This window comes from Lampris incognitus, chromosome 11 (assembly GCF_029633865.1).
Source record: "Lampris incognitus isolate fLamInc1 chromosome 11, fLamInc1.hap2, whole genome shotgun sequence".
In the NCBI taxonomy this organism is placed as follows: domain Eukaryota; kingdom Metazoa; phylum Chordata; class Actinopteri; order Lampriformes; family Lampridae; genus Lampris; species Lampris incognitus.
This window is the reverse complement of record NC_079221.1, coordinates 50875455-50901669: the sequence shown is the minus strand read 5'-3', so window position 1 is coordinate 50901669 and position 26215 is coordinate 50875455. Positions and strand designations below refer to the sequence as shown.

At 40.4% G+C, this 26215-nt stretch overlaps 2 protein-coding genes across 2 annotated transcripts in view; one reads left to right on the top strand and one right to left on the bottom strand.

Annotated features, from left to right (window-relative positions):
- LOC130120630 (immunoglobulin kappa light chain-like) overlaps window positions 1-7367 on the bottom strand; it is a 60250-nt gene extending 52883 nt beyond the window's left edge. Inside the window, exons 1-2 of the mRNA XM_056289283.1 lie at window positions 7297-7367; window positions 6663-6993 (exon numbers count right to left, since the gene is read on the bottom strand). Of these exons, the coding sequence (XP_056145258.1) occupies window positions 6663-6993; window positions 7297-7345 (380 nt within the window). The 5' untranslated portion in view covers window positions 7346-7367. The remainder of the gene's footprint in view (window positions 1-6662; window positions 6994-7296) is intronic.
- Window positions 7368-16883: 9516 nt separating this feature from the next.
- LOC130120406 (immunoglobulin kappa light chain-like) lies at window positions 16884-25553 on the top strand. Its single transcript, XM_056288945.1, has 5 exons — window positions 16884-16911; window positions 17337-17420; window positions 17667-17845; window positions 23765-23816; window positions 24963-25553. Exons 1-5 carry the CDS (start codon window positions 16884-16886, stop codon window positions 25280-25282), a joined length of 663 nt encoding a protein of 220 aa, XP_056144920.1. The 3' UTR covers window positions 25283-25553.
- The last annotated feature ends 662 nt before the right edge of the window (window positions 25554-26215 follow it).

Here is a 26215-nt window from a genome sequence, read left to right as displayed (position 1 = left end):
GAATGCGTCGCGCGCATCCTCCAGGGTGAAGATACGTGCCTTAGGCAGCTTGTACAGCACGTCATCTAAAGTGGGCATGAGGTAATGGGACCTTTTCAGGGCTCGGTTAAGTGGCTTGGGGTCGATGCAAAGCCTCAATTTGTCTGGCTTCTTCACTATGACCAGATTGCTAATCCAGTCTGTGGACTGAGTGACTGTGGTTAAGTGTCCATCCTTTTCATATTGGTCCAGCTGCGCCTTAACAGCTGCCTTGAGGGCCACCGGGACATTTCTTGGTGCGCACTGGACAGGGGCCACAGTGCTATCCAACTCGAAGTAAACCTCACTCGGCAGTGACTCGACTGGGCTGGTGAACACGTCATTGTAAGTGTTAATGAGACAGCCTTTGGTTAGCTCACCTGTCTTGCAGTGCTCCACTTTATTCAGCTCTTCGGGAATGGTGAAGTGTATCAAGCCAAGTCTCTCGCATGTCTCCCCTGAAAGCAAGGGCTTCTGGCTGGTGCGCACAACTTCAAAGTCCAGTCTGTGCGTCTTGCCCCTGATGACACACTGTGTGCTGTACACGCCCATTGAGCTCATCCACTAACTGTTGTAGAGTCTCAGCCTGGTGAGACTTTTCTGAAGAGGCACTCTAGGCGCCAGTCTCATCTTGTCTTTCAAGCTCATCACGTTGCAGGTGGCTCCAGAGTCAAGCTGGCACCTCTGGACCCCTCTGTGCCGTGGCAGGTTTACAAACCACTTTTTCCTTTGAGTGTTCACAGCCCCCACGCTCTCAGCCGTGTACACATCCCTCTCATCGCGGTCGCTGTCCTCCGGGTCCCCTAGCGGCGGGTCATCCACAGCGTTCAACTGACGTGCTTGCTGGCCTCTTTTCATGCATACTTTGGCAAAGTGATTAGCAGTGCCACACAAGCGACATGACTTTCCAAATGCGGGGCACAGGTCTCGCCCCCGTCTGTGCGGTGTGCCACAGTACTTGCATTCACCTGTGCCTCTCTGCGGCTGTGCAGATGTGTTGGTGGGCTCGGATGGCCTGCTGGTAGGTCTCCGTCCTGGTCGCTGTCCATGTGCTACATTGATGCTCTCCGCAGTCACAGAGCTGCTAAGTGACATGGATGTTAACTTATTGTCCAACACCTCCGCTGCACGGCAAATGTCAATAGCTCCCTCCAACTTAAGCTCCTTTTCTCTTGGCATGCGTCGGCTGGCGCCCTCATCAGTTGTTCCCAGAACAAGCCTGTCCCTTATGAGCTCGTCTCTTATAGCTCCATATTCACATGTGGCAGCCTTTTCTCTCAGTCTCGTGGCAAAAGCATCCACAGGTTCTCCTTCCTCTTGTTTAAGGTTGCCAAAAACATACCTCTCAAAGATGACGTTTTTGGTAGGTGTGAAGTATTCTCCCAGTTTGTAGAGTATCGCTCCGGCATCTTTCTGCTCTTCCGCTGTGAGTCCCAGGTTGTGCACGTAAACATGGAGGCTTCCTTCCCCATTAGCCTCCGGAGCGTCGCTGCCTGCACCGGCTTCTCTGCCTTCTCGATCCCGGTCGCAAGCAAATAATCCTCAAACTCTGATGGAAAACTAGCCCAGTTGCTGTGAAGATCCCCAGTCATCTTCATGGGCTCCGGCGGCGGAATACTGGAAGCCATCGTCTTGGCTCGATGCTAATGCTAGCAGGCTAACTGAAACTTCTAGCTACGCTTAGTAAAACACGCTGTTCAAGCAACAGGCAACGTAAGACTCACGTTGGGTTCCAATACAGCTTCTGATACCATGTTGTAGGTGTAGGTGCATATAAATAACAGACAGAGTCGGTCTGTGTCGCTTAGTAACATGTATTCACCGGCTGTGCCCATAATGCAACTGAGGCATGTTACACAGGGCAAATATACATCAATCAGTGCCCCCAGGGGGAGCTGTTGGCTGCATAACATCACCCTACAACAGTATTGTTTTAAGCTGATCGGTAGCGGTAGTCCAGTGAAGATGGCGGTTAACACTAAAGGCTTAATGGTGGACTGTGGTGCGACATCGCACATGATAAGTGACTTTAAGAAGTTTAAGACTATCGATAAAGCTTTCAGACCTGAGAACCATGTGACTGAACTAGCTGATGGTACTAAAGTTACTGGGGTTGCCAAAGCCAGAGGAGAAGCAGAAATCTCCCTTGTAGACAGTAAGGGTCACAAGGTGAGAGCACTACTGAAAAATGCTTTGTATATACCAACCTTTCCACAAGATATGTTCTCTGTGAGGGCAGCTACAGGCAACGGGGCAGAATTGCATTTCTAAGATGGTGATAACTGGATGGGTGTCAATGATGCTACAAGGTTTAACATTGAGGTATGTGGTAAACTGTATTATCTGCCCACGGTTACTGATGAAAACAATGACAAGGTCAAGGTGTGTCATGATATTCAACCGTGGCACAGAGTACTTGGACACTGTAACTTTGATGATGTCTCCCGATTGGAGAATGTGGTCGATGGCATGAAAATCAAGGGAAAGTGTGATAAGTCCACTCTCAACTGTGACATATGTATAGAGGGCAAAACTGTTGAGAGGAGAAACAGACAGGCCGATAGCAAAGCTACAGAGATACTAGAAGTAGTTCACACTGACCTGTGTAGTCCTATGGACCCAACCGACAGAGATGGGTATAGATACACAGTAGCCTTCACAGATGACTATAGTGGTATGACTTGGACCTATTTCCTTAAGACAAAAAGCGACACATCCAGAGCCACAGAGAAATTCCTAGCTGATACTGCCCCATACGGGAAAGTCAAGACTATACGCTCTGACAATGGTACAGAATTCACTGGGGAGAGAGTTCCAAGACCTTCTTAGGGAGAACAGGATCGGTCATCAGACTAGTGCTCCTTATTCGCCGCATCAAAACGGCACAGCAGAGAGAAATTGGAGAACATTATTTGACATGGGCCGGTGCATGCTTATTGAGAGTAAATTACCAAAAAAGCTATGGAGGTTTGCAGTGCAAACGGCTGCACAGATACGCAACAGATGCTATTGCAAGCGACTTGGGCTAACTCCATATAGTGCTTTCACAGGTAAAACTCCCAATATTGCTCACATGATGGTATTTGGTACTGAGTGTTACGCTTATAAGCAAGACAAAAAGAAACTTGATCCAAGGTGTGAAAAGGGCATTTTCATAGGGTATGACAAATATAGCCCTGCATACAACGTGTACTTCCCAGAGACAGGGAGAGTGTCAAAGCACAGACAAGTCAAGCCCATATTGAAGGGCAGCCAGAGCCAGACAGGTCTACATGACTATTCTGATGATGATTGTTATGATGACACTGAGCTGAATGGAGCACCAACTAGGATGGGTGAACAGCCCCAGGCTAGTCAGACAGCGCCTACAGAGGCAAGGGGTGAAAGTGGCACATCACCTAGGGTTCAAGATGATAGTGGGGGCACACGCCGCTACCCAGACAGAAGTAGACCACCAGCATATCTTAGGGACTATCAGTGTAAGACTGAACATATTGAAGATGAACAGGAGGTGGATTATTTCTATAGAGCTGTCTATGATGTACCCAAAACATATACAGAGGCTATTAGCTCTGAAAGATCTCAGAAGTGGGTCAAAGCAATGGAGGACGAATTTACCTCATTAAAAGAGAATGACACCTTCACCCTGTGTCCACTGCAAAAGGGAAAAAGAGCAGTGGGGGAGCGTTGGGTTTTTGCTGTCAAAGAAAGCCCTGACCAACCTGAGACTTTCAAAGCTAGATATGTAGCAAAGGGGTACAGCCAGGTAGAAGGTATAGATTACAAGGAGACCTTCTCTCCGACCGCTAGCATGACCTCAGTGAGGATTCTCATGCAGAAAGCCGCACAGGATGACCTTGTGCTCCACCAAATGGATGTCAAAACAGCTTAGTTACACGCTCCAATAGATTGTGAGGTTTACATCGAGCAACCTGAGGGATTTGAAGTAAAGTCTAAAACTAATGAACATTTAGTATGTAAACTCAACAAGTCTTTGTATGGTCTAAAGCAATCTGGACGTAATTGGAATAAGCTATTTCCTGATCACCTGGTAGAAAATGGTTTTGAACAGAACGCAGCAGACAATTGTGTCTATGAAAAACAGTCTACTGGTGTAAGGGATCATGGGTGACATTATTTTGTTTCTGTTTTTTGTTATTTTGACACTGCTATAAAGATGAGCCTGAGTGGGGGTGTTGAACATGTGATCTAATGCAGTCTCATCCACGCATTGTCAATGACCAGCTTTTTGATCCTGTGAGGACCCGTATTGTATATATAGATCTGCGCATGTGTCAAATATTATTCTTCTCTTGTTCGAACGCAAGAGCACAGTGTGGGTGTGTGTCATTTTCCGCCTGAATGGCACACTTTGTTTATGTCTTGGCAAGACAATTAATTCGCTGTAGGATGGCTAACGTTAATTCAACACGTTCCCAGGCCAGATTGGACACGAAGTCCCTCCAGCGAGTTCTGGGTCTACCCCGGGATCTCCTCCCAGTTGGCCGTACCCAGTAAACCTCCAAAGGAAGGCGCCCAGGATGCATCCTAATCAGATGCCTGAACCACCTCCACTGGCTCATTTCGACGCGAAGGAGCAGCGGCTCTACTCTGAGCTCCCTCCGGATGTCCGAGCTCCTCACCCTATATCTCTAAGGCTGAGCCCAGACACCCTACGGAGGAAACTAATTTCAGCTCATGACCATAGGTGAGGGTTGGAACGAAGATTGACTGGTAAATTGAGAGCTTTGCCTTCTGGCTCAGCTCCGTCTTCACCACAAAGGTCCGGTACAACGTCCACATTACTGCTGATGCTGCACCAATCCGCCTGTCAATCTCCCGCTCCATCCTACCCTCACTCGTGAACAAGACCCCGAGATACTTGAACTCCTTCACTTGAGGCAACAACTCATCCCCAACCCGGAGGGAGCAATCCACCATTTTCCAGTAGAGGACCATGGCCTCAGACTTGGAGGTGCTGACTCTCATCCCGGCCATTTCACACTCAGCTGGAAACCGCCCCAGTGCTCGCTGGAGGTCACGTTCTGATGAAGCCAAGAAAACCACATCATCTGCTAAGAGCAGAGACGCAATTCTGAGGTTTCTAAAACGGACACACTCCTCACCTTGGCTGCGCCTTGAGATCTTGTCCATGAATATCACAAACAGAATCGGAGACAAGGGACAACCTTGGCGGAGTCCGACACCCACTGAAAACGTGTTTGACTTTGTGCCGAGAATGCAGACACAGCTCTCACTTTGGTTAAACAAGGACCGGATGGCTTGTAGCAACTGCCCCGGTACCCCATACCCCCATTATTATTATTATTATTATTATTATTATTATTATTATTATTATTATTATTATTATTATTGTTATTATTATTATTATTATTATTATTATTATTATTGTTATTGTTAATTATTTCCAGTGTTTTCTGTTTCCTCCAAAAAACATTTCCCTTGGGATTGAGACTCTTTCTCACTACACATACAACACCAGAAATGTTAAAATTGGACACAACATTGACAAATGATAAAAACCAAAAGAAAAATTTGGTAATTCTAAAATATGACTGCTTTTATTAAACTTTAAATAAATGTCAGGATGATATTTTGAAAAGATATTTGGGCAGCAAATTCTCAATGTTGTTAAGTAAAACTTCTGCTTTCAAAACTGAACAAAATATATTCCAATTTCTAACTTTTCAAGGAATTATTTAAATTTTGAATTTGATTATACTTTTTATAATTGCCACTAAATAAATATATAACTTGATAGAAAAAAAATCCACTCGACATGTCAATAGGAGATTATTTTGTACACAAAACCAACGAAAATATTTTAAGCGGCAAATTCTTACTTACATACTTGTGGCAGTTGTATGTTAATTTATTTAAAGAAGGTGATAATCACACCATTAATGATCATTTGATTTAATTATTGCACCATGTAGGTGAACACATCATTAAACATGTTGGTGCATCAGGTTATATTTGGTTAAAATCATAATTCTTTTACATTGCTCTCAAACAACAAGGCAACGTGACTGAAAACTCTGAAATCAGCAGTTTTCAAAACATAATGTGTGAAGCACCGACTTTTAGCAATGGATGACCACATTTATTTTGTCCATTTTCTGAGGAGGCTAAACTCTGGTTTCAGAGGTTGGGGGGGTTCAGTAATTTTTCAAAGTAAATCTCACACTTTCATGTCATGTAGGATTTACTTTCCATTTTATTGAAATGGCACTTTTTGTGTGATCATAGGATGTATACAGATGTGAGGACAACAAAAGAGAAACACTGACAAAACTGACAAATTTGAAAAGAATATTTCATATTTTTTTATTTGTGCATTAGTATGAAACCAGTAATACGATAACAATAATAGAATAGAAAAACAGACAATGCAACTAATACCATATATTAGAAGAAGACCAAGAAAAACATATTACTACAATTATATTTTTGTTATTATTATTGTTATTATTATTATTTATATTATTATTATTATTGTTATTATCATTATTGTTATTAATGGTGATGTTGTTGTTATAGAGCTTACCGTATGTCCCAGCTGGCAGATCAGTCACTGTGAAACAGAGGGAGGTTTTTGTACGGCTCTCTATCACCGTGTGAACACCCACTCACTATTGATACGGTGGAAACTCTGACAGTAGTAAACTGCTGTATCCTCAGCCTGGACTCCACTGATGGTCAGGGTGAAGTCAGTCCCAAACCCACTGCCACTAAACCTCGATGGAGTTCCTGACTGAAGAGTGTTTATGTTATAAATGAGGAGTTTAGGAGTTTCTCCAGGTTTCTGTTGGTACCAGGAGAAACAGGGTCTCCTGTCACTACCACAAACAGTATTAACAGGTTGACTCAGTTTGCATGCCAGACTGACTGATCCTCCCACATTGGCAGCTTTCATTGAAGGAGTCTGAGTCACAGTGACCTGACTGCTTGATCCTGAAAACAGAAACACACAAACAGACTGAAAGTGAAGGCCTTCATTCTCTCACATGTACATCTGGAAATCTCTGTGAAAGGACAGATGTGTTACTCATTACATCACATAAACACATAGAATTCCTTTTTTCAGGTGTTGTTTTAACTGAAACTCAACAGTGTAAAACACAAACAGGGACTTGGTAGAAACAATGTGCAGGTGGGGAAACACAAACTGGTGAGATCAGAGAAAGTTCTTTCAGGAGAGGAAAAGTTCAGATGAGAAAAACAAGGAAGACAGTGAATCATCTCTGCCGGTCTTACCTTGAATAAAGGCAGCACATGTCAGGATGAAAATGCTGCTCCAACACATGGTTTTTACCTTTGCTGTCACAATGAACAAGTGTTGGTGGCTTTGCTTTGGACTTGCAGAGTTATAAAGGTTTCATGAGCACTGAAGCATGTCCTTCAAATAAGAAGTGTCCTCTCTATGCAAATGAGCTTCCTGGTGAGACTGCTGTTAGTAGCAGATGTGTATATCATGTCTTGTGAGGACACACCGTCTTGTGTGTGCTACAGCCATTTATTACAGTAGTCACCACCACCTTCTGTGACTAATGCCAAGTTAGATGAAGAAGAAATGATCTTGGATTAAGAACACTCTATAACACATTGTAACACCTTGAGAAGTTATGTGAAATTGTCATGCTTTGATTTCATGATATTCAGATTATACCGTTCACACACTCGAACACAAATCCAGTTCATGATGAAACTGGAAGAAAAAAAAAACTTCTCTCAGGGTTTTTCATTTATGTCCAAATACAAGCTCCCCTACATATGCAGATCTTCTTGTTTGTCTTTCAGCTTGTTTCCTGTTTCTCAGGGGTCACCACAGTGGATTTTACTGGGCGCAGCATCAATGGAGGCCGTTGTTAACCCAGGCCTTGACCGATCCGGTCTGGTCTTGTCCTCACCTTTAAGTCCCTTAATAACCTAGCTCCTTCGTATCTTTCTGAACTCCTTCATATCCACACGCCCTCCCACACTCTCAGATCCTCTTCTGCTCTCTAACTCACTGCACCTTTGGCCCGCTTGACTACCATGGGGTCTAGAGCCTTCAGTCATTCTGCCCCCGGCCTATGGACCTCTCTCCCACAAGACAGTCACAAGACTGACTCTCTTTCAACCTTCAAATCTCATCTCAAAACGCACCTTTTCAAACTGGCATATTCAGTCTGATCCACGCTTCATTGAGTTTGGTGCAGATGATGATGTTATACTTATCTGTTGTGTTAACTTCTTATTGTCTACCTGCTTTGTTTTGATGCTCTGCTGTCTGATACAGTGCTGCTTGTTTTTTACTGTGTTCTGTAAGGTGCCCACAGATAAAATGTTTTGTTATTATTATTATCATCATCATCATCATTATTTATTATTATTTTTTTTAATCAGCAACACGATTTGACAAAATTCACGCTGGATACCCTTCCTGACACAACCAGTAACCCTCTGGACGGGGGCACAGGTAAAGCACAGGATGGCGCCACATATCCAAATAACCTCCCTGAAATCAGTTGCTATTGTCTAACATTCCTGATTGTTGTGTCCAGAGATGAACTTAATCCCAAATCAAGTATTGTCTGAGAAGATCTGTGCACCAATAAGAAACAAACAGGCGAGAACAAGACTGGGTGCTAACTGAAGCTACAGTCTACTACTACTACTACTACTACTACTACTACTGCTACTACTACTGCTACTACTACTACTACTACTACTACTACTACTACTACTACTACTACTACTACTTCTACTACTACTACTACTATTACTACTACTACTACTGCTACTACTACTACGACTACTACTACTACTTCTACTACTACTTCTACTACTACTACTAGTGCTACTAATACTACTGCTACTACTTTCGGCTGCTCCTGTTAGGGGTCGTCACTGCGGATCATCCATTGCAGTCTAAGTCTAAGACAGTCTAAGTCTAAGACAGGGGCATGGACACACGTGCTGTTGCATCATGGTACTTTTTTGTTTCTAAACTGTGTTGAAACAGTTAAGTTGTGTTCCACTTGATGTCAGACGTCAGAAATTCTAGCTGGTTGGTCACAAAAAGAAGTGCTGCACCTCCCAGTGGCCAGACTGGAAATAACAGGGGACAAATATGGACACCCACAAGAGACTGACGTTAATATGGCTGGCATTATGTCAGTAATATTTGGCAATGTAAACTGGCCCATTACCAAAGAAATGTATCAGCTGTGTTGTAAATTAATATTTCAAACTTGTGTTTGGCCATTTAACACACTGTTTTTTATTTTTCATAAAGTTTGAGACCATTCAATGTTGAAAATCAAAATTATATGTATTTAAGAGAAGACATTGTGAATAATAATGTGTACTATTATGCTATACAGCCTTGCTGAGCTCTAATAAGTGCATCTTGGTGACCTACAGACTGAAAAGAAACGCTCTGAGTTTCACACTTCAACTTAAAGGACCAGACGACCCCATTTTTCCAGTAAGACGTTGAAATTTCGGACTTTCTAGCACATCCGGAACACATAAGTGCATAGTGTAGTATATGTTTTTGTGCTCGCATTAAAATGTGTACTCACAACTCTTTTAACAGAGATACGTATGTATGTGTTTATTGAAGACGTTGATCACTTCTCCTATGTACTTCGGCAGCCTTCTCTCCTCATAAACTGACATCGAGTCTGAGGTCAACCATCTCCTGAGTTGTGTCAGTGGTGCTTATGCCAGACTCAGTAAGAGTCTTTGAGGACTGAGACCTAAAGGCCCAAACAAAACTCCTGGTCTACAGAGGGGTGGTTCCCCCCACCCTGCTGTATGAAGCAGAGTCATGGACCACCTACAGCAGGCACCTGAGAGTCCTGGAACAATACCGCCAAAGATCCTTATGAAAGATGCTGAGGATCTGCTGGAAGGACAGACGCACCAACATCAGTGTTCTGGAAGAAGCCAACATGACTAGCATCACCACCACAATAATGCAGCACCAACTCTGATGGACAGGCCGTGTCATCCGCATGTCCAACACATGTCTCCCCAAAGAGATCCTGTACCCCAGCTGAAGGAAGGTCAGTGAGCTCCTGGCAGGCAAAGCAAAAAAAAAGGTTCAATGACAATATCAAGCCCAGTTTGAAGAAATTCACCATCACATCGAGCACCTGGGAAGACATTGCACTGGATAGATGCTCCTGGAAGAAATCCATGCAGGAGGTAGCTGAATGTCATGAAATGGAGCTCCACTGTGCTGCAGAGAATAAGCGACAGCACCACAAGGAGACAGAGAACAAGACTCAACCACCACCACCAACCACCAACCACCACCACTTTCCCCTGTCCACACTGCACCAAAGTATGTGGATCACAGATCTGCCTGTACAACCATCTGAAGACCCACAAGTAGACAATCCAATTGAGAGGACAGTCATACTCGCTTCTAGTGACCGCCGATGATGATGATGATGATGATGATGATGATGATGATGATGATGATGATGATGATGCATGTGTGTACGTATGTACTTATGTTTTATGATAACTGTTGCTCAATTCTGATGGTTGTAACGCACTTTGGCACAAACCTGGCTTGGTGTTGAGTTGCTCTAAAAATAAATGTGACCTTGACTGAGACCTTGTTATTATATCACATGACAGGAACATGTTATAGGAAATGTTCCATGATTTCAGCCTCAATAACATCCTCAAACATTTTATCAATGTTGCAGTGAGAATGTTATTCCTTTATTTTGAAACATTGTGGTAATGTTTCATAAAATAAAATTATATAATTTGCTACCTCAACAACGTCCCCAAAACACCCTCACAATGCTGCAGACAAAACCTTCTACCTGTGTTAGAATACCACACTACAGGAAGTCTGTGAATGTTCTCATTCATCCAGGTCATGGTTGTCCAAAGGAATTGAATCGAGTGCAGCTGGATTTGGTACATATCCGTGAAGACGTTTCGCCTCTCATCCAAGAGGCTTCATCAGTTCGTGCCTTTCTGACTAGACCAAGCTAGTCTGACTGGCCGGTGATGAAACTCAGATATTTATCCTCTTTGGAGTCGTTATCAGAGCTATTGATGTCAATGGCTCTTTGTGATCCGATGTTAAGCAGCGACAGTCGTTGGAGGTGTTAGTTTTGACTTCGTTAGTGCTCCATTCAGTGGTCATGAGTCGTAGGAGCCGTTAGTGAGCGACTGTTGTTCTTGGAGGCTAGGCTTCTTGAGTCTCCTGGGTAGAGATGAAAGGACGGCATTGTAAGTGGGAGATAGGTGGTGTGGCAGACCTCCTTCTCTGTTGAGGGATGGTTTTTCCAGTTTCACATAGATGGCTTCCTTCACCCCTCTTTCAAACTATCTATCTTCCCTGCCCAAAATGTGTACGTTGCTGTCCTGGAAGGAGTGTGTCTTCTCCTTTAGGTGTAGATAGACTGCTGAGTCTTGTCCTGAGGAGTTTGGCCTTCTGTGTTGGGCCATCTGTTTGTGTAGTGGTTGTTTGGTTTCTCCTATGTATAGGTCAGTGCAGTCCTCATTGCATTGTACAGCATACACCAGATTGCTTTTCCGGGTGTGTGGTACACGGTCTTTGGGATGAACCAGTCTTTGTCGGAGTGGGTTGCTGGGTTTGAAGTATACCGGGATGCGGTGTTTGTTAAAAATTCTCCTGAGTTTCTCGGAGACCCCAGAAACATACTTGATGACTATGTTATTCCTTCTGTTCCTCTTCTCCTCATCGCTCACTTGGTTGGTCTTTCTGGAACGTGTTGCAGTTTTCACAAAGGTCCAACTGGGGTAGCCGCAGGTTTTTAAAGCTCCCCTCAGGTGTTTGTGTTCTTCCCGTTGGGCCTGAGTGCTGCTGGGCACATTATCAGCTCTGTGTTGCAGAGTTCTGATGACGCTCAGTTTGTGTTCCAGAGGGTGGTGTGAGTCGAAAAGTAGATATTGGTCTGTGTGTGTAGGTTTCCTGTAAACCCCAATGTGGAGGCTCCTGTCTTCCCCAATGTGGACGTCACAGTCCAAGAAGGGCAAACTGTTGTTCTTTACGTCTTCCCTTGTGAACTTCATGTTCTTGTCCACTGAGTTGATGTGTTTTGTAAACGCTTACACCTCTTATGTTTGGATTTTGACCCATGTGTGGTCCACATATCTGAACTAGTGGCTCGGAGGTGTTCCTCTGAAGAAGTTCAGTGCCCTGTGTTCTACCTCTTCCATATATAAGTTGGCCACAATGGGAGATACCGGTGAGCCCATTGCACAGCCGTGTTTCTGTCTGTAAAACTGGCCCCTGAATTGGAAATATGTAGTGTTCAGGCAAAGGTTCAGCAGTTGGCAAATTTGGTCTGGGCTGAGGTTAGTCCTATTGTGGAGGGTGTTGTCACGTAGCAAACGTTGCCTCACAGTTTCCAAAGCCTCCATGGTTGGGATGCAGGTGAATAACGAGGTCACGTCGTAGGATACCATGGTTTCATCCGGTTCCAGTTTTACGCCTAAAGGGGTCAAGATGTTGGAACTCCATCGAGGTTTAGTGGCAGTGGGTCTGGGACTGACTTCACCCTGACCATCGGTGGAGTCCAAGCTGAGGATACAGCAGTTTACTACTGTCAGAGTCTCCACAGTATCAGTAGTCAGGATGTGTTCACACGGTGATAGAGAGCCGTACAAAAACCTCCCTCTGTTTCACAGTGACTGATCTGCCAGTTGGGACATACGGTAAGCTCTATAACAACAATGATAATAATAATAATAACAACAACAATAATAATGACAATAATATAATAATAAAAATGACAACAACAATAATAAAAATTATAATAATAATAATAATAGTAATGGCAATATTAATAATAACAACAACAATAATATTAATAATAATAATAATAAATATAGCCGCAAGCGGTGATTAATGGGATCCAAGCAGTATTGCAGCCGCCATGTGTCCGATCTGTTTCATATTTGGTACATGGCTTCTATGTGCCACAAAGAATAAGCCTATCAAGTTTCATGAAGATTGGCCGTTCACACTAGCAGATATTAGCTGCTGAATTTTGATTGGCTGTTTGGCAGCCATTTTGGTAATCCAGCCAATCAGCACTTTAGGCAATGTAGCCAAATGGGTCCAAGTATAAATATACCAAATTTCAGATTTTTTGATCTAGCGGTTTTTGAGATGTCGGATTACTTGGGTCCCCTGTGTCCTAGACGATTACCGTAATTTTTTAAAATGTCGTAACACTTCCATTGCTTCAGAAACATGTGCCAAAGTTTCCAAAACTGGACCAGATGGTGTCTGATTTCTTGCGTCTTAGCCGACTGCCGTCAAAAGTAAAAGTATGTCGTTATACCCAGGTTTCCTGGCGGGTGGTATGTAGAGCTGCAGCGCTTCCACACCAAATAAGTCAAAATAGCGGGCAAACTATATGACTGACATAGGTGGTCCCAATAGTAAAGTTGTTGAGCACATTGAGATGCATGGGTCGATTACGTTTTGTGTTGATCTGACTTATGCTGTGGGAGTTATGGCCTTTTAAGCATGACCCTTTGTTATAGCGCCACCATCTGGCTGACATGGGTGATTTGTAGTGCCAGAGTAGGGGGGACCGTATGAATCCACCTACCAAATTTGGTTGGTCTAGGACTTATGGTTGCTGAGCCTCAGACACTTTTAGCTGAGAAACCGCGCCCAAACTAATACAAGTCAAAATGGCGGGCAAACTATATGGCTGACATATGTGGTCCCAATAACAAAGTTGTAGAGCACATTCAGATGCATAGGTCTTTGCAGTTTTGTGTTGATCTGACTTATGGTGTGGGCATTACGCATGACCCTTTGTTATAGCGCCACCATCTGGCTGACATAGGTGATTTGTGGTGCCTGAGTAGTGGGGGTCATAGGAATCCACGTACCAAAGTTGGTTGGTCTAGGACTTATGGTTGCTGAGCCTCACACACTTTTAGCGGAGAAAAATAATAATAATCCTAACAAATACAATAGGGTTCCACCAGCTTCGCTGCTTGGACCCCTAATAATAATGTACAAATGTTCCTGTCATGAGTAATATTAGTATTGTGGCGAACACTAGGGGCTATGCCTCTCACCCAGCAGGACTGTTAGCTGGGGGCGTGGTTTACGTTCCTGGGCTTGCTGGTGCAGGGTTGTTCCTGCTGCAGTTGGTTTTTGGAGTTGAGGAATAAACATCACACTCGCCTTCGTCAGCTGTGTTTTTCCCCATCCTGCCACATCGGTGACCCCGAATTGAACATGTTTGGAGCAGAAGAGGAGTGTGAATCCACTTCGGCCACGCCGCCCCAACTCTCGCCCCAGCTCGTCAGCAGCGCCACCTAGCGGCCATCTCCGAGTTCACAACGGACATTCAGCATGTGGCCGGGAAGTCCAACCCTGTTGCTGATTGTCTGTCGCGTGCGCTTGTGTGTCCTGTGCACCTCGGTGTGGATTTCTCCGCTATGGCTGCCGACCAGCCCAGCGACCCGGACGTCCTTGCCCTTAGGTCAACGCGTACCGGTCTCAAGCTAGAGGACGCTGTGATGTAGGAAGGCAGTCCTCCCCTCCTCTGCAATGTCTCCACCGGCCGTCCCCGCCCCATTGTTCCAGTGGCCTGGCGCCGTCGAGTTTTCGATTCGATTCACTCCCTCTCGCACCCTGGAGTTCGGGCGTCGGTGAAGTTGGTCGGTTCCAAGTTCGTTTGGCCTGGCCTCCGCAAGGACGTCAAGGGGTGGGCAGCTGCATGTGTAGCGTGCCAGCGCGCTAAGGTCCACCAGCACACTAAATCGCCCCTCGAACCATTTCCGATCCCGGCCAGACGTTTCGACCACGTGCATGTGGACCTGGTGGGCCCTCTACCTTCTTCACAGGTTTTACGCACCTGCTCACAATGGTAGATCAGACCACCAGGTGGCCAGAGGTTGTCCCTCTGTCCTCCACAACATCCTCGGATGTTGCACGCGCTTTTCTTTCCTCCTGGGTCGCCCGTTTCGGCACTCCGTCAGATATCACCTCAGACAGGGGCCCCCAGTTCGTGTCAGAGCTCTGTTCGGCACTTGCGCGATCCTTGTGTGTTCAGGTACACCGCACTACCACGTACCACCCGCAGGCTAACGGCTTGTGTGAACGTTTTCACCGGTCGCTCAAGGCAGCTCTGTGCGCTGCGCTCTCGGATGGTAACTGGGTGGATCGTTTACCTTGGGTTATGCTCGGGTTGCGTTCGGCTCCTAAGGAGGACCTCGACGCTTCGCCCGCTGAACTGGTGCTCGGTCAGCCGCTCCGCGTCCGTGGGGAATTTTTGCCTGGGAGTTCCGCTCCTCGACCCCGTCCGGCAGTTTATCCTTTTTTGTCCAACAGCACTCGGGTTCCAGGCCCCGTTCACCACTGTTTTCCGCGGTCATTCGTGCCTGAGGAGCTCATGTCGGCTCGTTTTGTTTTTCTCCGGCATGATGCTCACCGCTCGCCCCTCCAACCCCCATACGATGGTCCATTTCGGGTTCTTGAGACGGGTCCTCAGGGTTTTGTGCTGGATATGGGTGGGCGTAGGGAGTGTGTCACGCTTGATAGGCTTAAACCGGCGCACAGGGTGGCAGGCGAAGTTGTGTTTCAGGCCCAGGTTCCCCGTCGGGGTCGTCCTCCTTCCAGGACCCCGGCAGTGTCTTCACGGGTTCAGCGTTCTGCTTCTCAGCCGGCTTTGGACTGTGTTTCACCTACTGTTTCAGCTGAGGGACGGCGCAGCCGTTATGGCAGGCTGCTTAAGCCTCCAGTGAGACACTCATTTTCTTTCCAGGAGTCCCTTCTGGGTGTTCGGGGGGGGGGGGGGGGCTGTGTGGCGGACACTAGGGGCTATGCCTCTCATCCAGCAGGACTGTGAGCTGGGGGCGTGGTTTACTTTCCCGGGCTTGCTGGTGCAGGGTTGTTCCTGCTGCAGTTGGTTTTTGGAGTTGAGGAATAAACATCAAACTCGCCTTGGTCTCCTGTGTTTTTCCTCATCCTGCCATAGTATCACTATTGATTGTGTTTTATTTCTTATTACTATACTGCTGCTATCATACTAATGCATGAATGAAAAATGTATTACATTTTTGCCAGGTTTTGTCAGTGTTCTTCTTTGTTGTTCTCAAATCTGCTAATAATCCCCTGATTATCCAAAAACCACCACTTAAAAAAAATCTCACGTTACATTAAATTGTGAGGTTTAGCTGGAGACTGATCTCATCATAAAATGGACAAAATAAACTGGGTCCATCATTGATAAAAGTCAGTGCTACCCAGAACGTGTGTTCTGGAAAACTGAGCTGAATTAAGAGCTGTTAAAAGAAGTTGTGTTGTTTGACAGCAACATAAAGAATAATGACTTCTTTTCCTTGACATTTCTGCTTTATGTGGTAGTGGTAGTAGAGAGAGACAGCAAAGGCAGGGGAGAGAGAGGGAAGGACATGCAGCAAAGGGCTGGGCTGGATTCAAACCCAGGCCGCTGCTGTAAGGACTCAGCCTTACGGTCACATATAGTTTAACACCAAAACATGGCAAGACTCATGTCACATTTACACCACTTAATACCTGTTTTTTGTTTTGTGTACAACATACTCTTATGATAGTTATGCAACACATGTCCGGTTTTGTTTTCCAAGGTATAAAGTACACAGCTGGTAAATTATAAACAGTATAAACATATTTAACTTTACTAAAACTGATTTTTATCCTAGTTGCAAACTACATTTTTAACGTTTTGTTGTTTAAAACTATTTGTGCTTGTGTGAGAAAGAGTCTCTCCAAGGTTATCAGGAGAAAATAGCACACACACTTTGTACTGTGACACACACACCAAACCAACATGTCTTCTCATATGAACATGTTGGTGGTGGTGCTGTACTCTCAGGGTGAGTAGTCTGATGAGGCTATGGGCTTCTTTATTCAGCTGGTGGCATAGCTGTCCCATTTGGTACCCTACTGAGACAACTAACTTAGCTGTCCTTTACATCCACTGTGTTGTTGTCATTCAACAATGCTGCATAGCACATGAGTTGTTTATTTTATGTCTTTATTTCACTGTCCTCCCATGTGACATGATAAACATGACTGATATGATTTATGAATAAAATAATAGTAAAAGCTCCATGTGTTTTGTTTCAGGGTGTAAAGGAGACACTTTACTGACCCAGACTCCAGAGTCTGTCTCAGTCCAGACAGGAGGTCCTGCCTCCATCAGCCAGTGGAGCCATTGGTAATGACTTAGCCTGGTATCATCAGAAACCAGGAGAAGCTCCCAGATTCATTATTAATTTCTATTGGGGTTTTATTTCAGGTGGTTACAGCAGCAGTGGCAACGGTTATGATTTCAGAATCACCATCAGTAACGTCCAGACAGAGGACACAGGAGTTTACTACTGTCAGCAACATGAAGTCTCACCACTCACACAGTGATGAAGACCTGCACAAAAACCTTCCTCTGATGAAAGACAAGGTGTCTGTAACAGCTGAACAGGACCCATCAGAAGACATTTCTAGATGAAACAGTGACTTGTCACATTAACCAGACTGCCTGAAATGTGTCTCCACTGATTCAGGAGATGAGCTACAAATATACAAGTAGGCTAACCCGCCATATACCTTCAACGTACCCAACAATGTCAAGCCTGGTACTACCAACAACCAGGAACAGTCCCCAAAGCCTTGACTGGCACAGGGACCACTCTCCTGGCAGGAAGTCCCTCTCGGTTCAGCGCCGGCGGATCTGGGAGTGACTTCACCATGACTGTCACAGCAGTCCAGGCTGAGGACGCAGGGATTTCCTACTGTCAGAGTGATATCTGTGTTCATGGCTGAGCAACCACACAGTGATAGAAGGCTGTAAAAACATCTGCCATGTAGGCAGGACCACCTAAGGTATAAGACAACTAAGCTGCCTCTTAGACTGTGAAGTCCTACGATTAACAAAGTGCTGCTTGGACACCAGGAGGACAAATCAAATTCTGCTTAGGACCCCAACAAGACTTGAACAGGTCCTGTTCTCAGGTGACATGTCAGTAGCACCATATGAACCCGTTCCTTTTCTTCCATACGTGGTGTCAATTTATGGACCTTTTGTGATCTTCATCTTTGGCATTTCAGACATTTATGACAGATGCATCTTGAAAGGACACAGTTAAAACACAGGGAACTCTACACAGCATTAACAGTTGATGTGTAGGGATTCACACAGGACATCTATGGCCTACAGGGGGCACACTACAGAGGACCATGCAGTCGGACAAAGGAAAAATGCAAAGTCTGAATGGCCAAGAAAACAGAAAACCCTGTGGAGACTGGATCAACATTTTGGCCACAGGATATCCATGGAGGACAATATGGCAAGCTGTTCCAGCTTTTAATGTCCTTTATTATCATCACCAATTCATTTTTTTACTTGTTAAAATATCCAATTTTCATATCAGAAATTGAATTTTAAGTAGTTATAATTCACTTTTAAGTAGTTGAAATACCAGTTGTTGATATAAGAGGTTCAGTTGTTGATGTCAGACATTTCTTTTTTGATATAAACAATTATGTTCCAAATGTTGATATTGCAAAAAAAAATATTTCAATGATTGGCACTTTAACTACTTAATATCCCACTAATTTAAATTCCAGTTCTCACTGAAATGAATGGGGGAAAGTTGTAATCCTCAGTAGTTAGGATTTAATTTGATGTCAAGATTTGAATTCTTGATGTGCAAAATTACATTTTAACTAGTTAAAATATCATTTAGAATATAACTTTTGATAGACAGGATACTTAATTTAGAATATAACTTTTGATAGACAGGATAGTTAAAATATAATTTTTGATAGACAGGATAGCTAAAAGATGATTTAGAATATAACTTTTGATAGACAGGATAGCTAAAATATAATTTAGAATATAACTTTTGATAGACAGGATAGTTAAAATATAATTTTTGATAGACAGGATAGTTAAAATATAATTTAGAATATAACTTTTGATAGGCAGGATAGTTAAAATATCATTTATAATATAATTTTTGATAGACAGGATAGTTAATTTAGAATATAACTTTTGATAGACAGGATAGTTAAAATATAATTTAGAATATAACTTTTGATAGGCAGGATAGTTAAAATATAATTTATAATATAACTTTTGATAGACAGGATACTTAAAATATCATTTAAAATATAATTTTTGATAGACAAGATAGTTAAAATATCATTTAGAATATTACTTTTGATAGACAAGATAGTTAAAATATCATTTAGAATATAACTTTTGATTGAAAGGACAGTTAAAATATAATTTAGAATGTAACTTTTGATAGACAGGATAGTTAATTTAGAATATAACTTTTGATAGACAGGATAGTTAAAATATAATTTAGAATATACATTTTGATAGACAGGATAGTTAAAATATAATTTTTGATAGACAGGATAGTTAAAAGATCATTTAGAATAGAAATTTTGATAGACAGGATACTTAAAATATCATTTAGAATATAACTTTTGATAGACAGGATACTTAAAATATCATTTAAAATATAACTTTTCACAGACAGGATAGTTAAAATATCATTTAGAATATAACTTTTGATAGACAGGATAGTTAAAATATAATTTAGAATATAACTTTTGATAGACAGGATAGTTAATTTAGAATATAACTTTTGATAGACAGGATGGTTAAAATATCATTTAGAATATAACTTTTGATAGACAGGATAGTTAAAATATAATTTAGAATATAACGTTTGACAGACAGGATACTTAAAATATCATTTAAAATATAACTTTTGATAGACAGGATACTTAAAATATCATTTACAATATAACTTTTGATAGACAGGATACTTAAAATATAATTTAAAATATAACTTTTGATAGGCAGGATAGTTAAAAGATCATTTAGAATAGAAATTTTGATAGACAGGATACTTAAAATATCATTTAAAATATAACTTTTGATAGACAGGATAGTTAAAATATCATTTAGAATATGACTTTTGATAGACAGGATAGTTAAAATATCATTTAGAATATAACTGTTGATAGACAGGATACTTAAAATATCATTTAAAATATAACTTTTCACAGACAGGATAGTTAAAATATCATTTAGAATATAACTTTTGATAGACAGGATAGTTAAAATATAATTTAGAATATAACTTTTGATAGACAGGATAGTTAATTTAGAATATAACTTTTGATAGACAGGATGGTTAAAATATCATTTAGAATATAACTTTTGATAGACAGGATAGTTAAAATATAATTTAGAATATAACGTTTGACAGACAGGATACTTAAAATATCATTTAAAATATAACTTTTGATAGACAGGATAGTTAAAATATAATTTACAATATAACTTTTGATAGACAGGATACTTAAAATATAATTTAAAATATAACTTTTGATAGGCAGGATAGTTAAAATATCATTTAGAATATAACTTTTGATAGACAGGATACTTAAAATATAATTTAAAATATAACTTTTGATAGACAGGATAGTTAAAATATCATTTAGAATATAACTTTTGATAGACAGGATACTTAAAATATCATTTAAAATATAACTTTTGATAGACAGGATAGTTAAAATATCATTTAGAATATGACTTTTGATAGACAGGATAGTTAAAATATCATTTAGAATATAACTTTTGATAGACAGGATACTTAAAATATCATTTAAAATATAACTTTTCACAGACAGGATAGTTAAAATATCATTTAGAATATAACTTTTGATAGACAGGATAGTTAAAATATAATTTAGAATATAACTTTTGATAGACAGGATAGTTAATTTAGAATATAACTTTTGATAGACAGGATGGTTAAAATATAATTTAGAATATAACTTTTGACAGACAGGATACTTAAAATATCATTTAAAATATAACTTTTGATAGACAGGATAGTTAAAATATCATTTAGAATATAACTTTTGATAGACAGGATAGTTAAAATATCATTTAGAATATAACTTTTGATAGACAGGATAGTTAAAATATCATTTAGAATATGACTTTTGATAGACAAGATAGTTAAAATATAATTTAGAATATAACTTTTGATAGACAGGATAGTTAAAATGTAATTTAAAATATAAATTTTGATAGACAGGATAGTTAAAATATCATTTAGAATATAACTTTTGATAGACAGGATAGTTAAAATATAATTTAGAATATAACTTTTGATAGACAGGATAGTTAAAATATCATTTAGAATATGACTTTTGATAGACAGGATAGTTAAAATATCATTTAGAATATAACTTTTGATAGACAGGATAGTTAAAATATCATTTAGAATATGACTTTTGATAGACAAGATAGTTAAAATATCATTTAAAATATAACTTTTGATAGACAGGATAGTTAAAATATCATTTAGAATATGAGTTTTGATAGACAGGATAGTTAAAATATCATTTAGAATATAATTTTTGATAGACAGGATAGTTAAAATATCATTTAGAATATAACTTCTGATAGACAGGATAGTTAATTTAGAATACAATTTTTGATAGACAGGATAGTTAAAATATAATTTAGAATATAACTTTTGATAGACAGGATAGTTAAAATATAATTTAGAATATAACTTTGGATAGACAGGATAGTTAAAATATCATTTAGAATATAACTTTTGATAGACAGGATAGTTAAAATATCATTTAGAATATGACTTTTGATAGACAAGATAGTTAAAATATAATTTAGAATATAACTTTTGATAGACAGGATAGTTAAAATATCATTTAGAATATAACTTTTGATAGACAGGATAGTTAAAATATCATTTAGAATATGACTTTTGATAGACAGAATAGTTAAAATATCATTTAAAATATAACTTTTGATAGACAGGATAGTTAAAATATCATTTAGAATATGAGTATTGATAGACAGGATAGTTAAAATATCATTTAGAATATAATTTTTGATAGACAGGATAGTTAAAATATCATTTAGAATATAACTTTTGATAGACAGGGTAGTGAAAATATAATTTAGAATATAACTTTTGATAGACAGGATAGTTAATTTAGAATACAATTTTTGATAGACAGGATAGTTAAAATATAATTTAGAATATAACTTTTGATAGACAGGATAGTTAAAATATAATTTAGAATATAACTTTGGATAGACAGGATAGTTAAAATATAATTTTTGATAGACAGGATAGTTAAAAGATAATTTAGAATATAACTTTTGATAGACAGGATACTTAAAATATAATTTAAAATATAACTTTTGATAGGCAGGATAGTTAAAATATCATTTAGAATATAACTTTTGATAGACAGCATACTTAAAATATCATTTAAAATATAACTTTTGATAGACAGGATAGTTAAAATATCATTTAGAATATGACTTTTGATAGACAGGATAGTTAAAATATCATTTAGAATATAACTTTTGATAGACAGGATACTTAAAATATCATTTAAAATATAACTTTTCACAGACAGGATAGTTAAAATATCATTTAGAATATAACTTTTGATAGACAGGATAGTTAAAATATAATTTAGAATATAACTTTTGATAGACAGGATAGTTAATTTAGAATATAACTTTTGATAGACAGGATGGTTAAAATATAATTTAGAATATAACTTTTGACAGACAGGATACTTAAAATATCATTTAAAATATAACTTTTGATAGACAGGATAGTTAAAATATCATTTAGAATATAACTTTTGATAGACAGGATACTTAAAATATAATTTAAAATATAACTTTTGATAAACAGGATAGTTAAAATGTCATTTAGAATATAACTTTTGATAGACAGGATAGTTAAAATATAATTTTTGATAGACAGGATAGTTAAAAGATAATTTAGAATATAACTTTTGATAGACAGGATACTTAAAATATCATTTAAAATATAACTTTTGATAGACAGGATAGTTAAAATATCATTTAGAATATGACTTTTGATAGACAGGATAGTTAAAATATCATTTAGAATATAACTTTTGATAGACAGGATACTTAAAATATCATTTAAAATATAACTTTTGACAGACAGGATAGTTAAAATATAATTTAGAATATAACTTTTAATAGACAGGATAGTTAAAATATCATTTAGAATATAACTTTTGATAGACGGGATAGTTAATTTAGAATATAACTTTTGAAAGACAGGATAGTTAAAATATAATTTAGAATATAACTTTTGATAGACAGGATACTTAAAATATCATTTAAAATATAACTTTTTATAGACAGGATAGCTAAAATATCATTTAGAATATAACTTTTGATAGACAGGATAGTTAAAATATAATTTAGATTATAACTTTTGATAGACAGGATAGTTAATTTAGAATATAACTTTTGATAGACAGGATAGTTAAAATATCATTTAGAATATAATTTTTGATAGACAGGATAGTTAAAATATCCTTTAGAATATAACTTTTGATGGACAGGATAGTTAAAATAGAATGTGGATATCATGAGTTTGGTATTTTGCCTGGATACTTGTGATGTACAGTGGGATTATAAGTAGGCTGGTTGTCATCCAGTTTCTGATAAGGAAATGGCTAAGTGGTGGAGCTGGAGTAAAAACAGAGGGTTAAAAGCTAAAACTTCCTGCCATATACACTAATAAGGCTGAGCTGCGGCACGTGAGCGTGTTGAGCAGCAGCCATCGAGGTGTGTCAAGTGGAAAGGAGGTTTTTGTACGGCGTCTTAACCAGGCTCTATCACTGTGGATCACTTTTGGTGGCGGCACTGAGGTCATCGTCTCATGTAAGTGATTTCTCTTGTACATTTGTGTGTCCATAGTCATTTTCTACATTAGCTGCTTCTCACAACGTGTTGCTTGCTACGTATGTCGAGTGTTGGTTTGGGAAAACAAAACTAGATTTTGATTTGTTTAATGATTCATTTGGAGTCAGTCGTGACATTTAACAGGACTCCAGGGTGGAAAGGCAGTGGCTGAATATTGTAAAGTAGTCCATGTTATTCTAACAACATCAGTATGCCGTAGCATCGTCACATAACTTGACATTACAGCTTTAGTCGACCATTGGTTAAAGCCTGAACAATGCTGTCAGTTTGGAAATCTTACAAGACAAACTGAAATCACAATCTTCAACACTGAGCTTTTTATTCGACGTTTGGTCTCTAACCCGTGTATATTTAAGGTGTCTTGTATCAGTAAAAGCTGCAGAAATTGTTGCATGAGGATTGCACCGCAGCAGTGTAAATCAGCTGCAGGTGCAACGGTGGTTAAATGAGCTTTACTCACATTGAACATGTTGAATAGAGGCTGCACACAGTGTACAGTCCCATGTAAAGCCGTGTTTAACTTACACATTTATAATCTGCTAAATCACTGGCAGTCTGAGAAATGAGCTCATTCATATTCACTTTATGTGCCACACACATTCATATACACACACCTGAAAACTGCTTTTAAAACTAATTTTATTGTAAACTTGCAGAATATTTAACTGGTGATTTACAGCCTATGGCATATTGTTTATGTCATCCTTTATTTACTGTTAAGGTTGTAAAAAGTCATGTAAATTGTGAGTATTAGTTTAGTTTGTTGCCTTTAGTTACACACAGACAGGGCACATTGATACACATTTGTGTAAATGTGGCAGTTTAGCAGCATCACTCATTTTCAACTGTGGTCCTGCAGGTACAGTAGAGACGGCAGATTAAAGGAAACACACATAGACTACTGTACAAATAGATTATGAAAACACACTGCACACATAAACACATGGAAACAAAGACTACAACATGACACACTGATGCTGCATGTGCTTATTCACACAGCACAGTAGCATTAACATGGTCATGGTGAGTAGTGGTGGTGCTGCAGTGCTCTCAGTAACACATAGTTCAGCAAGTCGGTGTATTCAGTTGTGTCTCTCTTTACAGCGGGGGTCTCAGTCAAACCCACCCTCTCCCTGCTCCCCCCCTCTTCTGAGGAGTTGTCCAAGGGCTCGGCCACGCTGTCCTGTCTGCTGAGCAGCTACTCCCCAAAAGGAGCGCTGGTGACTTGGCAGAAGGATGGGAGGGAGGTGACGGCGGGCATCCTGACGGGACAAGAGGTGTGGAGCAGCACTGGGTACAGCCGCAGCAGCATCCTGACCCTCAGCAAAGCCAGCTGGGATGAAGGAGACCTCTACACCTGCTTGGTGGCCCATGATGGCCGCAGGCAGTCCACCGAGCTCAGGAGGACACAGTGCAGCGGCTAGAGAAACGCCCCCTACTGGCTGGAAGCAACCTTCCCTCAAATGCATGGGTTTATAAAAAGAGATGAATAAAAATGAGGCAGGGATGTGAACACAAAAGCCCCCTTGCAGTTTCTAACATGTGTGTGCTTAGGTGTGTTGTAGTTAAGTGTGTAGGGGTGAGTTTGGGGAGAGGGGCACTTTGGTTAAGTTCATCTGTTGCTTCTACTGTTGGTTTCTGTTGCTGAATGTATTCCTGCTTGTCTGCTGCTCAGAAGTTAATAAAGTTTTTGTCAAATGATCCAGTTTTGTATTTGTTGGTTTGTCATGAATTCACAAACTGTGGCACCAGCTAAAGCTGAAATAAAAACCCTTTAAATAATTTACAAATCCTGGCCAGCCCACAGCAGGCAGGCCTGTAATGTGGGTTTATAATCTGCAGTAGTAACAAGATAGGGACTCTAACCTGCGCTGTAGAGAGTTCATCCCAGTAATGACAATAAAGTGAGATGAGCTTTTACACTTGTGTCATAGCTGACATGTTTATCCAGAGTGCCTCACTATGAGTACAGCCCTGACCAACTAGTCCCATCAGCATGTGCTCACCATATATACCCACAAGCCCTTGCTGGAGTTGGAAACAAGAGAAGTGCAGCTGCAAAAGTCCTGAAGGGAAGCTAATACTTCAGAGCAGCAGCAGCAGCAGCAGGACTAGGTTGGTCTGGAAAACACAATTAGAAATGGACTGGGACATTACAGAGCACATATTGTTGAACATGAGCTGAAACAGAAGGGTTAGAAACCTGGTGTAGAGTCCCTCTGAGACGTGGACATGTGTTGACAGGGCTTATTCTGGCCCCAGCAGGGAGCAGTGAAGCTTGACTATGCAAACCACAGGGTGGAGGCAGCACACCACCCATTTGAGGAAGTCCCACAAGTCCTTCCTGTAGTCTACGG

Bases quoted from the DNA above. Each gene is read 5' to 3' on its own strand.
- LOC130120406 (XM_056288945.1), top strand. From the start codon at position 16,884: ATGTTGGTGGTGGTGCTGTACTCTCAGG. The intron at 17,846-23,764 runs GTTCATGGCTGA...CGTCTTAACCAG, and splicing joins ACTGTCAGAGTGATATCTGT to GCTCTATCACTGTGGATCAC. The intron at 23,817-24,962 runs GTAAGTGATTTC...CTCTCTTTACAG, and splicing joins CACTGAGGTCATCGTCTCAT to CGGGGGTCTCAGTCAAACCC.